Source organism: Pelmatolapia mariae, linkage group LG18, assembly GCF_036321145.2.
Source record: "Pelmatolapia mariae isolate MD_Pm_ZW linkage group LG18, Pm_UMD_F_2, whole genome shotgun sequence".
Lineage (NCBI taxonomy): Eukaryota > Metazoa > Chordata > Actinopteri > Cichliformes > Cichlidae > Pelmatolapia > Pelmatolapia mariae.
In genome coordinates, this window is record NC_086243.1 from 518,021 (window position 1) to 531,307 (window position 13,287).

At 45.3% G+C, this 13,287-nt stretch overlaps 1 protein-coding gene across 1 annotated transcript in view; it reads left to right on the forward strand.

Annotated features, from left to right (window-relative positions):
* LOC134616694 (phospholipid phosphatase-related protein type 4-like) overlaps window positions 1-13,287 on the forward strand; it is a 59,299-nt gene that overhangs the window by 16,510 nt on the left and 29,502 nt on the right. The window contains exon 3 of the mRNA XM_063461645.2: window positions 10,816-10,945. Within this exon, the coding sequence (XP_063317715.1) occupies window positions 10,816-10,945 (130 nt within the window). The remainder of the gene's footprint in view (window positions 1-10,815; window positions 10,946-13,287) is intronic.

The window sequence follows — 13,287 nt, forward strand, 5'->3', positions numbered from 1 at the left end:
TCAGACTGTTAGAACCAGCACTGAGGCCTGTTACATTTATACAGTGTTAGAGCAATGGCTGCAACCTACAGCCTTTAAACTAGCGATTAAAATGCTGACAGTAAACTCGTCAGTCCAGATGTTACCACATTACTCTATGGTACTTAAGAGTTAAAACAACTGAGGCAGGCTGATTAAAATAACAGCTGTCAGTTCTCTCATTTCTTATATCAAGACTGGAGATCACACTGCTGATTTCAGTTCATTTAATATGTGAGTGCACAGATTCATTCTCAACTGGACATAAATGATGATCAAAGGTTGTATATATGATGAATTCATCAAATCCCAGCCTCTAACACAGTGCGCTGAATCTTAGCTTTGAATGTCCAGTATATTCTAATCAGTGCAACGTAAGCATTCACTGAACCTACAGTATCTACACCTGTGTGGTAAATGTGTGGTAAAGATACAGATAATGAAATTTAATTATTAATACAATATACATCATAAAAAACGAAAGCTGAAATTGATTCAGTTTAGTACTTTTCTCTGTATGCTCTGTGATTATAAAGGCCTTAAATTCTGTGATATATACTGTAAATGATTTTCACAGAGGTCTTAAAGTACTTAAATCACTGCTGATAGTCTGGTTGTTTATATTTTCACGTTTTTGTGTCTGTAGGGCTGTTTGATGACGATTTGGACTCCTCTGGGAGATGAGGACACACCCACATCTGTTCCATACTGCAGCCATGGATGGTGTTACAGCTCTGAGGCAGCTTTGGGCCATCAGACGCACACACTGGAAAACCAGCGCCTGGACTTCATGCAGGAGAGACGGCCTCAGTGATGATGGACTCTGCATCACCTCCTAATCTCTTTCTCCTTTAACATACAATTAAAATCACTCCAAAAGAGTGTAAACTTACTGAGGAAGTTTCTAACTTGTACACATTTGTACTTTTGTTATATATATATATATATATATATATATATATATATATATATATATCCCGCCTGGGGCGTCTGTATCCAGTAAGGGTCCTAAGGCTAGACCCCCTATGCTAAGCGAGCCTACCGCAGACATGAGCGAGACAGATAAATATGAAGGCATGCCGGCTCGGACGTCGCCCGGATCAACAAGGTCCGCGTCAGGTGTTGAGGAACCAGGACACCCTGACGACAAGTGGGCTACTGGAACAAGAAGGCATCGGTGGGCAAGAGACAAAAACAGGGCGTTGTTGGAATGCTACTACGCAAGTAACCCTGGCGGAAGGGGTTACATGAATAGGATGAGGGACCTATGGATTCTTCGATACCCAACATCCACAATGACGGCAAAACAACTAGTAGCTCAGTGTTCCAACATTCGAAAGAAAGGACTGCTCTCACAGCTAGAGATTGACGAGGTACAACATAAATGCTACGGCAAGGGGGAGTCAGGACGCCAGGTCAGGGGGGAGATATCATCACCCCCCCCCGAGATTGGGTACATAGCCCCAAGTGCGATAGGAGAAGGATCGTTGAGTGCGAGAGGAACTGACCTGATAGATAGGATCATGGCCAAGCTTGAAACCTGGACCCCCCGTAGCCGGTTACCAAGATTACGTGAAGTACCCTCAGAAGGTCTGCTAGATGATGTTAATGCAGCACTACGGACGATACCTACAGCCACGATTACCGACACTAACAAGCTGATCTACAATACGGCAGCAGTGATCAGTGAGATGCTTGGCTACAAGTTGAACAGCCACAAGGGGCAGTACCCTCCATGGAGAAGGAGGCTAGAGGGTAAGATCAAAGTAGCACGAAGGGAGGTTAGCCAACTAACGGAGTTGCAGAAAGGCGCGACAAAGAAGGTGCCTAAGAAATACAGCAAGCTGTCCATACCTGAGGCCTTGGAAACTGCCAAGCAAAGACTCACAGCCTTGGCCAGCCGCTTGAGGAGGTACACCAGAGAGATAGAAGGCAGGAGAATAAACCAGCTGTTCTCCACAGAACCAGCAAAGGTGTACTCTCAGTGGCAAGGGAACAATAACAGAACAGCACCACCAAGGCTGGAGACGGAGCAATACTGGAAGAGCATATGGGAAAAGGATGCAACCCATAACGGCAATGCTCAGTGGCTGGTGGATCTGAGGGCAGACCATAGCGACCTCCCTGAACAGGGTCCAGTAACCATCACGGTGGCAGACATTCAAGAAAGGGTCTCCATTATGAAGAGTTGGACAGCACCAGGCCCCGACATGGTTCACGCCTACTGGCTGAAGAAGCTGACTGCACTCCACGAGCGTCTGGCAGCACAACAGTTCTTGTGCTGCCATGATTAGTGCCTCCGTGCTGTCTTTCAGTCCAGCTTTGTCCAGCCACTGGTAGGATTTCCGGATATCAGCCACCTCCTCTATCTGCCGGTGGTACATACCGTGCAGGGGCCTGTCCTTCCATGATGGTTCCTCGTCTTCCTCCTCTTTCTTGGGTTTCTGCTGCCTGAGGTCCATAGGTATATCCATAGGTCCCTCAATAGGATGAGGGACCTATGGATATATATATATATATATATATATATATATATATTAGGGGTGCAACAATACACAAAATTCACGGTTCGGTTCGGTTTGGTACTTTGGTGACACGGTTCGATATTTTTTCGATACAAAAAAATGTTCATGCTTCTTTAATTTGTCATTTATTAAAATTATAAATATATATTTTAACTCAAAAGTACAGTTTTTAAATGTAATGTTGCTGAAACAACAAAGTAATAAAAAAATAAATCTGATGGAGAAATCCCTCATCTTTGGAAAAGAGAGTTTCCAAAATAAAAGCTATACTATACGCTTCTTCTGGGCTATATTCTCAGCAGCATATTAAACATATCAGGTCCCCATAAGGAGAATCATGTGCTAACGGCTGTCTAAATGACTCGGGTAAAGTTTGTAGCATGCGTGCTTGTTGTTTTTGTCTGCTTCCACTTGTCTTTGCACTAGGATGATGTCGGCGTAAATGTGCAGTCATATTCGTTGTGTTCCCACTAGTGCTGTCAGCGTTAATCTGAAATGACGTTAACACCACAACACGGCAAATCTCCGTTAACGAGCTACCGCGGATCACCCCGTGCTTGGGGCTGGACGGAGTCAACACATTAACGAGCAAACTGCGCTAACGCAGTAGTTCCCACCCATGTAATTGAGCATTGCGTGGCACATCTGACATACTGTTTTACTTTTGTCCATGACGCGCTTACCTTCAGGGTCATACTTCACATGAAGACCAAAATAGTTCCAAAAGCCAGATCTGAATGCGGGCGGGGGAGGTTCAATTTGCCATGTTGCAATGAGCTTAACTTCTGTCTTGCTAGCTTGCGCTGCGCTCAGTGGATCTGCGCTCGACAGTGCAGCCTAGGCGGAGTAGTCGAACGCAGATCCACTGAGCTCTCAACACAGACAGCATCGTCAGAAGGAAAGTTGATAAAATAAATTAAAAATGTTGTATTGTTCGATACACATGCGGACCGAACCGAAAGCACTGTATCGAACGGTTCAATATCGATACGAGTATTGTTGCACCCCTAATATACATATATATATATATATATATATATATATATAAAAACAAAACAAAAAAAACACACCCATCTCGCCCCTGCGGGCGGTTTATCCTTCAAGCTCGGGTCCTCTACCAGAGGCCTGGGAGCTTGAGGGTCCTGCGCAGTATCTTAGCTGTTCCCAGGACTGCACTCTTCTGGACAGAGATCTCCGATGTTGTTCCCGGGATCTGCTGGAGCCACTCGCCTAGCTTGGGAGTCACCGCACCTAGTGCTCCGATTACCACGGGGACCACCGTTACCTTCACCCTCCACATCCTCTCGAGCTCTTCTCTGAGCCCTTGGTATTTCTCCAGCTTCTCGTGTTCCTTCTTCCTGATATTGCTGTCATTCGGAACCGCTACATCGATCACTACGGCCGTCTTCTCCTGTTTGTCTACCACCACTATGTCCGGTTGGTTAGCCACCACCATTTTGTCCGTCTGTATCTGGAAGTCCCACAGGATCTTAGCTCGGTCATTCTCCATCACCCTTGGGGGCATCTCCCATTTTGACCTCGGGACTTCCAGGTTATACTCGGCACAGATGTTCCTGTACACTATGCCGGCCACTTGGTTATGGCGTTCCATGTATGCCTTGCCTGCTAGCATCTTGCACCCTGCTGTTATGTGCTGGATTGTTTCTGGGGCATCTTTACACAGCCTGCACCTGGGGTCTTGCCTGGTGTGATAGACCCCAGCCTATATGGATCTTGTACTCAGAGCTTGTTCTTGTGCTGCCATGATTAGTGCCTCTGTGCTGTCTTTCAGTCCAGCTTTGTCCAGCCACTGGTAGGATTTCTGGATATCAGCCACCTCCTCTATCTGCCGGTGGTACATACCGTGCAGGGGCCTGTCCTTCCATGATGGTTGCTCGCCTTCCTCCTCTTTCTTGGGTTTCTGCTGCCTGAGGTATTCACTGAGCACGCTGTCAGTTGGGGCCATCTTTGTGATGTATTCTTGGATGTTTCTTGTCTCATCCTGGACTGTGGTGCTGACACTCACCAGTCCCCGGCCCCCTTCCTTCCGCTTAGCGTACAGCCTCAGGGTGCTGGACTTGGGGTGAAACCCTCCATGCATGGTCAGGAGCTTTCTTGTCTTTATGTCAGTGGCTTCTATCTCCTCCTTTGGCCAGCCTATTACCCCAGCAGGGTACCTGATCACGGGCAGGGCGTAGGTGTTGATAGCCCGGATCTTGTTCTTACCGTTCAGCTGACTCCTCAGGACTTGCCTGACCCTCTGCAGGTACTTGGTGGTTGCAGCTTTCCTAGCGGCCTCTTCATGGTTCCCATTTGCCTGCGGGATCCCCAGGTACTTGTAACTGTCCTCTCTGTCTGCAATGTTGCCTTCTGGTAGTTCAATCCCCTCAGTTCTGACTACCTTCCCTCTCTTTGTTACCATCCGACTACACTTCTCCAGCCCGAATGACATCCCAATGTCATTGCTGTATAGCCTGGTAGTGTGGATCAGTGAATCGATGTCTCGTTCACTCTTGGCATACAGCTTGATGTCATCCATGTACAGGAGGTGGCTGACAACCACTCCGTTTCGTAGTCGGTATCCGTAGCCAGTCTTGTTAATGATCTCACTGAGGGGGTTCAGGCCTATGCAGAACAGCAGTGGGGACAGAGCATCTCCTTGGTAGATCCCGCACTTGATGGTGACTTGTGCTATGGGCTTGGAGTTGGCCTCTAGTGTTGTACGCCACATCCCCATTGAGTTCCTGATGAAGGCTCTTAGGGTCCTGTTGATCTTGTACAATTCTAGGCATTCCAGTATCCAGCTGTGGGGCATTGAGTCATAGGGCTTCTTGTAATCAATCCAGGCAGTGCACAGGTTGGTCAGTCTGGTCTTGCAGTCTCGGCTGACTGTTCTGTCTACCAGTAGCTGGTGTTTTGTGCCTCTGCCTATTCTTGCCAATCCCTTTCTGTGCCCCGCTCATGTATTGACCCATGTGCTTGTTCATCTTAGCCGATATGATGCCTGACAGGAGCTTCCATGTAGTACTGAGGCAGGTTATTGGTCGGTAGTTGGATGGGACCGGTCCCTTCTTGGGGTCCTTGGGGATCAGGACCGTGCAGTCAGCTTCTTCAGCCAGTAGGCGTGAACCATGTCGGGCCCTGGTGCTGTCCAACTCTTCATACTGGAGACCCTTTCTTGGATGTCTGCCACTGTGATGGTTACTGGACCCTGTTCAGGGAGGTCGCTATGGTCTGCCCTCAGATCCACTAGCCACTGAGCATTGCCGTTATGGGTTGCGTCCTTCTCCCGTATGCTCTTCCAGTATTGCTCCGTCTCCAGCCTTGGTGGTGCTGTTCTCTTATGTTCTCTCGCTTGCCACTGAGAGTACACCTTTGCTGGTTCTGTGGAGAACAGCTGGTTTATTCTCCTGCCTTCTATCTCTCTGGTGTACCTCCTCAAGCGGCTGGCCAAGGCTGTGAGTCGTTGTTTGCCTCAGATATGGTCGTAGGTATTGTTCGTAGTGCTGCATTAACATCATCTAGCAGACCTTCTGAGGGTACTTCACGTAATCTTGGTAACCAGCTATGGGGGATCCAGGTTTCAAGCTTGGCTTCTTTCAGGTCAGTTCCTCTCGCACTCAACGATCCTTCTCCTATTGGCACTTGGGGGGGATGATGATATCTCTAGCTGTGAGAGCAGTCCTTTCTTTCGAATGTTGGAACACTGAGCTACTAGTTGTTTCGCCGTCATTGTGGATGTTGGGTATCGAAGAATCCATAGGTCCCTCATCCTATTCATGTAACCCCTTCCGCCAGGGTTACTTGCGTAGTAGCATTCCAACAACGCCCTGTTTTCGTCTCTTGCCCACCGATGCCTTCTTGTTCCAGTAGCCCACTTGTCGTCAGGTTGCCCTGGTTCCTCAACACCTGACGCGGACCTTGTTGATCCGGGCGACGTCCGAGCCGGCATGCCTTCATATTTATCTGTCTCGCTCATGTCTGCAGTAGGCTTGCTTAGCATAGGGGGTCTAGCCTTAGGACCCTTACTGGATACAGTAATACTGGATACTTACTGGATACAGACGCCCCAGGCAGGAATCGAACTTGCGATCCTCTGCTCCAAAGGCGTGTAGTCTAACCACTACGCTATCCAGCTAACCACTACGCTATCCATACACAAATATATATATATATATATATGTATATATACATATATATACTATATATGATTTTTTTTTTCTCCAATTCACCAGGTCTGTAAAGTTCAGTATGACTGTGGTACATGATACAAAAGAATAAATACAGAAGAATAAAAACTTTATGTGAATAACTTTACTCTTCTTAAATATAACTCAGAAAACAAAAGTACAAATGTGTATAAGTTAGAGACTTCCTCAGTAAGTTTACACTCTTTTGGAGTGATTTTAATTGTGTGTTAAAGGAGAAAGAGATTAGGACTGAGGCCGTCTCTCCTGCATGAAGTCCAGGTGCTGGTTTTCCAGTGTGTGCATCTGATGGCCTAAAGCTGACTCAGAGCTGTAACACCATCCATGGCTGCAGTATGGAACAGATGTGGGTGTGTCCTCATCTCCCAGAGGAGTCCAAATCGTCATCAAACAGCCCTACAGACACAAATACATGTGAAAATATAAACAACCAGACTATCAGCAGTTATTTAAGTACTTTAAGGCCTCTGTGAAAATCATTTACAGTATATATCACAGAATTTAAGGCCTTTATAATCACAGAGCATACAGAGAAAAGTACTAAACTGAATCAATTTCAGCTTTCGTTTCTCATGATGTATATTGTATTAATAATAAATTTCATTATCTGTATCTTTACCACACATTTGCCACACAGGTGTAGATACTGTAGGTTCAGTGAATGCTTAAATTGCACTGATTAGAATATACTGGACATTCAAAGCTAAGATTCAGCGCACTGTGTTAGAGGCTGGGATTTGATGAATTCATCATATATACAACCTTTGATCATCATTTATGTCCAGTTGAGAATGAATCTGTGCACTCACATATTAAATGAACTGAAATCAGTAGTGTGATCTCCAGTCTTGATATAAGGAATGAGAGAACTGACAGCTGTTATTTTAATCAGCCTGCCTCAGTTGTTTTAACTCTAAGTACCATAGAGTAATGTGGTAACATCTGGACTGACGAGTTTACTGTCAGCATTTTAATCGCTAGTTTAAAGGCTGTAGGTTGCAGCCATTGCTCTAACACTATATAAATGTAACAGGCCTCAGTGCTGGTTCTAACAGTCTGAGCTGCTTCCAGCTTTATTTGTGAAGAGCACAGCAGCTTACAAAACACCTAGCTAGCTCGTACAGCTGTGACGTAAAATTTTCATAAGCTAAGATGACCTTAAAATAACGGGGCTACGTGCGGTGATGCTAGCGTTAGCCATGTTAGCACGTTACCTTCAACAGGTGGTCAGACTGCGAAAACAGGCACTCAGTCAGAGGTTGGGCTCTCCGTTTCGCTGCATGGTTTCTTCATTCTTCACATATCCGTGTCGAGCCGAGTGTAAATCCCGAGGCTGAACGGCCTTTGTACAAGCACACAGGCTTCTTAGCAGGGCGAAGCTATGAGCTAGAAAAATCCAGGCTGGCAGACAGCCTGTGTCTGACCAACCAATCAGAGAGCTCCTTACATCCCACGGTGTGGCTAATTTGAATAGCCGCAGGATTTTTAAAATGAAGTTGTTAATCCAACAGCTAATCCAAAAATTAATCCCTGAGCGAACAGGAAAGGGAAATGGATTTTGAAATGGGGAGTGGAATCGCCATTTTAAAAAGCATTTTGAAAATCACTTTATTAAAGTGCAATTCGAAAAAGGTTTTTGAAATGAAGTTTATTAAAGTGGAATTCTTTATTTCGATACGCGTCGCTCTTGTGGTCCTCTATAAATACGTACAGCTTATTGCATCAGCATGCATCTGCTCTTATATAACCATCATTAGCTTACAGCTTGAAGTGTTTCAGGTATGTGCTAGCTAAAAATAAAGAGCAGATGATAGTTTATTAAACTTTTAATGAAATTTGCAGATTGTCTCAGTGGAGTTTAATAAACTCAGCCGTCTGCTCTTCGCTATCTAAAATATAACAGGACACTGGAGTAAATTCTCAACCATCTCACACTTCTGATAATCAGTTTTCTGACGTTTGTGAAAACTATAGCAAATAAAACACTGAAAAAATAAAATAGAATAGAATTCAACTTTATTGTCATTGCACATGTCACAAGTACAAGTTAACGAAATGCAGCAAAAAAGCCAAACAATAAAATTTTCAAGTTATCTAAGTGACTTCTATATCATGTTTAACCTGAGTAGCAAAAGATCGTGGGGGTTTGAAAACGATGTGCCGGGAGTCCGGTGTTCTCAGCGGCTCTAGTGACCCTCGAGCTCCCGGTCAGCTATCGAGCTGGTGGGTAACAGACGTCTCCGAAAACGTTGGAGCACTTTTACAAATATGTGATGTCTTGATAAACCGAGCAGATATTTGAAGTTTACACAGCTACATTCTCGCCTGAAAATATGTTAAAAATTTATTTTGTGACCCGGAAAGAGTAATAACAGTAATATTAAAACTAAGTAGCTGCCGCCATTGTTGGAAACTGGAATTGGCTGGGTCGCGCTAAGAATTCTGGGATATGGTGGGCCACGAAGGATACACCCATCCTTCAAATCTGGGGAGAAGGAGGACACATTTGTCAACCGCATTTCGAGGAGTCTTCGAATTTGGACAGGCTTTGTCGCGTCGCTGTAATGTAATCGGCCTACAAATGTGGCCTCAGGAGGATGCAGCCATTTCAGTCCGTTACTACACTCTTAAATCCTACTACTTATTCCTGCGTCTTTCAGGATCTTACAAAGCTTCAAACGACGCGTCGACTATTAAATTAGTCGTCGCTATTGATTTTGATAGTCGACGTAATCGTGACTAGTCGACTAATCATGGCAGCCCTACTTGGAACCAGTTTTTATAGAGAATCCGTTCTCGGTTCTTTAAAAGCTTTAAGCTTCAAGCTTTAAAAGCTTGAAAATAAAAGTTCAAAATGTCAAGTAAAAGAAGTTAAAGGCTGTTATGGATTTGTGATTTGTTTTTTTGGATTGAAGAGCTTGCCATTCTATTTTTTTGTATTTGTTAATCTTGTGTTTTGTATTTCTCTAGTGAATCGGAGTTTGTTATTTCTAAATCTTTGGTTCTTGTTTTGTTACATTAGTTCCCTTTTGTGCGGTTCCCTTTCCAATTTGCTCCTAGTCTCGTCTCTGTGTCTTGTCATCAGCGTCTCCTGTTGTAATCCAGTCTTCCTGTTTTCATTTCCCTGTGTTAAGTTCACATGTCTCAGTCAAGGTCTCAGTGTTAGTCATTTCCTGTTTTACTTTGATAGTCTCTTATCCTGTTTGCATTGTGGTTTTTTTTGCTTCCTTTTTCTCATTAGTCCATGATTAATGTCAACTGTGAGCTGTTCTCTTGTTATCCTCTGTGTGTTTATGTTGTCTCAGGGTTCCCTTTGTTGGGTTCTCACTCTAGGCTGTGTCCCTCTTCCCATGTGCGTGTGATTCCTGCGTGATCCCCCTTGCGATCCACGCGTGATCCCCGTTGCGATCCACGCGGGATCCCCGTTGCGATCCACGCGTGATCCCCCTTGCGATCCACGCGGGATCCCCGTTGCGATCCACGCGGGATCCCCCTTGCGATCCACGCGGGATCCCCATTGCGATCCACGCGTGATCCCCCTTGCGATCCACGCGGGATCCCCGTTGCGATCCACGCGGGATCCCCCTTGCGATCCACGCGGGATCCCCCTTGCGATCCACGCGGGATCCATGTTGCCTCATTTGAGGTCAGGCTTCCTAGTTTCTGTCTTGTCAGGATTATTTTCGATTATGTGTTTTGTTTTTGATTGTTCAGCAATAAAGCTGTTTTGAGTTTTACTTTTTGCCTTTGGAGTCCTGCATTTGTTGACCAACACAGCCAACGTGACGGCGTCAGCAAAACTACTCAGTCGTTATTACTAATATGTAGTTCTCATTTATCAAAGAAGCAATGTGTTATTGTGTGTGCAACTTAGTTCCACTTTAAGTCTAAGTCCACTTTCAAGTTTGGCTAAGGTTTAACCAAATTTTATGTTCTTCTTCATTTATTCTCCAGATTTTTCACTTGTAAGTAAATAATATGTAAATGCCCTCAGCACATCACAGAAACTTTCAGATCACAAAAAAATCTGCTTTGCCAACACTCTTTGATTTCTTTGTATATAGATTCTGATAGGAGAGGCAATCCTGTACTGCTATCTGTCCAGGAAGTCATCAGCCAGTCAGACTGAGGCCAACATCAATGCTGCAGGCTGCAATTTCAACTCCTACATTCGCAGGGCTGTACGCTTCATAGGTAGGAGGACACATTCACTGATTATATGTATCATTTAGTTGCTCCAACAAGAACAGAAACACTAATAGATTGAAAAGCAACTGCAAAAAGAACCACTATCTTTGCTATGTGGAACAGGAAGGAGGTTCTCCCGGCTGCTCCTTAATAACGATGGAGTCATCACAGCAGACCACTCCACAGTTTTTCGTTTAGCTTAATTTTATGCAAGATACACTTCCTTAACCAAAAAGTTTATATTTTTATACTGCATGGTTACTTGAAATCAGCCATTGACATATTTGACGTTGGTATGCATTCCGCAATGTGTTGTTGCCTAAGATGTATTAACTTCAGGGGCATATATATAGAACATTATGTTATCACAGCCAAGGCCAAGGAAGCTTCTCTTGTCACGGTGCTGGGCCATGAGGCCCAGGGTTTAAGTTCTAATGCATATTTTTGTATCCACATGTGTAGTTTAACGCATCTAGTTGTTTTCTAGTTTGCAGTTTAGTCCTTGGTTTCTTAGTCCCTTTTGTCATCGCTCCCTGGTCCGTGTGTCTACCTGTCATGTTTCATGTCTCTGGTTAGGTTAAGTTCATGTTCTATCTCCATGTCTATGTCTCTGTGTTTCCTGTTTTATTTTGAAAGAGTATGGTGTTCTTTGTTCATTGTAGTTAGTGTTACTCTCCCCTGTATTGTCATTATGTTTCCTTCTAGTCAGCTGTGTTCTCATGTGTCTCCACTCCCCCTGATCACCTCATGTGTGTATTTAAGTCCTCAGTCTTCCTTTGTTCGTCGCCGCGTCGACGGTCCCCAAGAAGGGACCGGTCCCATCCAACTACCGACCAATAACCTGCCTCAGTACTACATGGAAGCTCCTGTCAGGCATCATATCGGCTAAGATGAACAGGCACATGGGTCAATACATGAGCGGGGCACAGAAAGGGATTGGCAAGAATACCAGAGGCGCAAAACACCAGCTACTGGTAGACAGAACAGTCAGCCGAGACTGCAAGACCAGACTGACCAACCTGTGCACAGCCTGGATTGATTACAAGAAGGCCTATGACTCAATGCCCCACACCTGGATACTGGAATGCCTAGAATTGTACAAGATCAACAGGACCCTAAGAGCCTTCATCAGGAACTCAATGGGGATGTGGCGTACAACACTAGAGGCCAACTCCAAGCCCATAGCACAAGTCACCATCAAGTGCGGGATCTACCAAGGAGATGCTCTGTCCCCACTGCTGTTCTGCATAGGCCTGAACCCCCTCAGTGAGATCATTAACAAGACTGGCTACGGATACCGACTACGAAACGGAGTGGTTGTCAGCCACCTCCTGTACATGGATGACATCAAGCTGTATGCCAAGAGTGAACGAGACATCGATTCACTGATCCACACTACCAGGCTATACAGCAATGACATTGGGATGTCATTCGGGCTGGAGAAGTGTAGTCGGATGGTAACAAAGAGAGGGAAGGTAGTCAGAACTGAGGGGATTGAACTACCAGAAGGCAACATTGCAGACATAGAGGACAGTTACAAGTACCTGGGGATCCCGCAGGCAAATGGGAACCATGAAGAGGCCGCTAGGAAAGCTGCAACCACCAAGTACCTGCAGAGGGTCAGGCAAGTCCTGAGGAGTCAGCTGAACAGTAAGAACAAGATCCGGGCTATCAACACCTACGCCCTGCCCGTGATCAGGTACCCTGCTGGGGTAATAGGCTGGCCAAAGGAGGAGATAGAAGCCACTGACATAAAGACAAGAAAGCTCCTTACCATGCATGGAGGGTTTCACCCCAAGTCCAGCACCCTGAGGCTGTACGCTAAGCGGAAGGAAGGGGGCCGGGGACTGGTGAGTGTCAGCACCACAGTCCAGGATGAGACAAGAAACATCCACGAATACATCACGAAGATGGCCCCAACTGACAGCGTGCTCAGTGAATACCTCAGGCAGCAGAATCCCACGAAAGAAGAGGAACCATCATGGAAGGACAGGCCCCTGCACGGTATGTACCACCGGCAGATAGAGGAGGTGGCTGATATCCAGAAATCCTACCAGTGGCTGGACAAAGCTGGACTGAAAGACAGCACAGAGGCACTAATCATGGCAAGGTTCAAGGTTCAAGGTTCAAGGTTCTTTATTTGTCACATGCATAGTTATACAAGTATAACACACAGTGAAATGTATCCTGACACGCTCCTCAACATGTGCAAAAAAAAAAAAAAAAAAAAAAAAAAAAAAGGGGGGGGGGGGGAGGGGGTAGAGGAATAACATTATAAATATATATATATATATATATATAGTATATACATTGGGTGAATGAAGGGAGGAGTTTTCTCACACAGGACA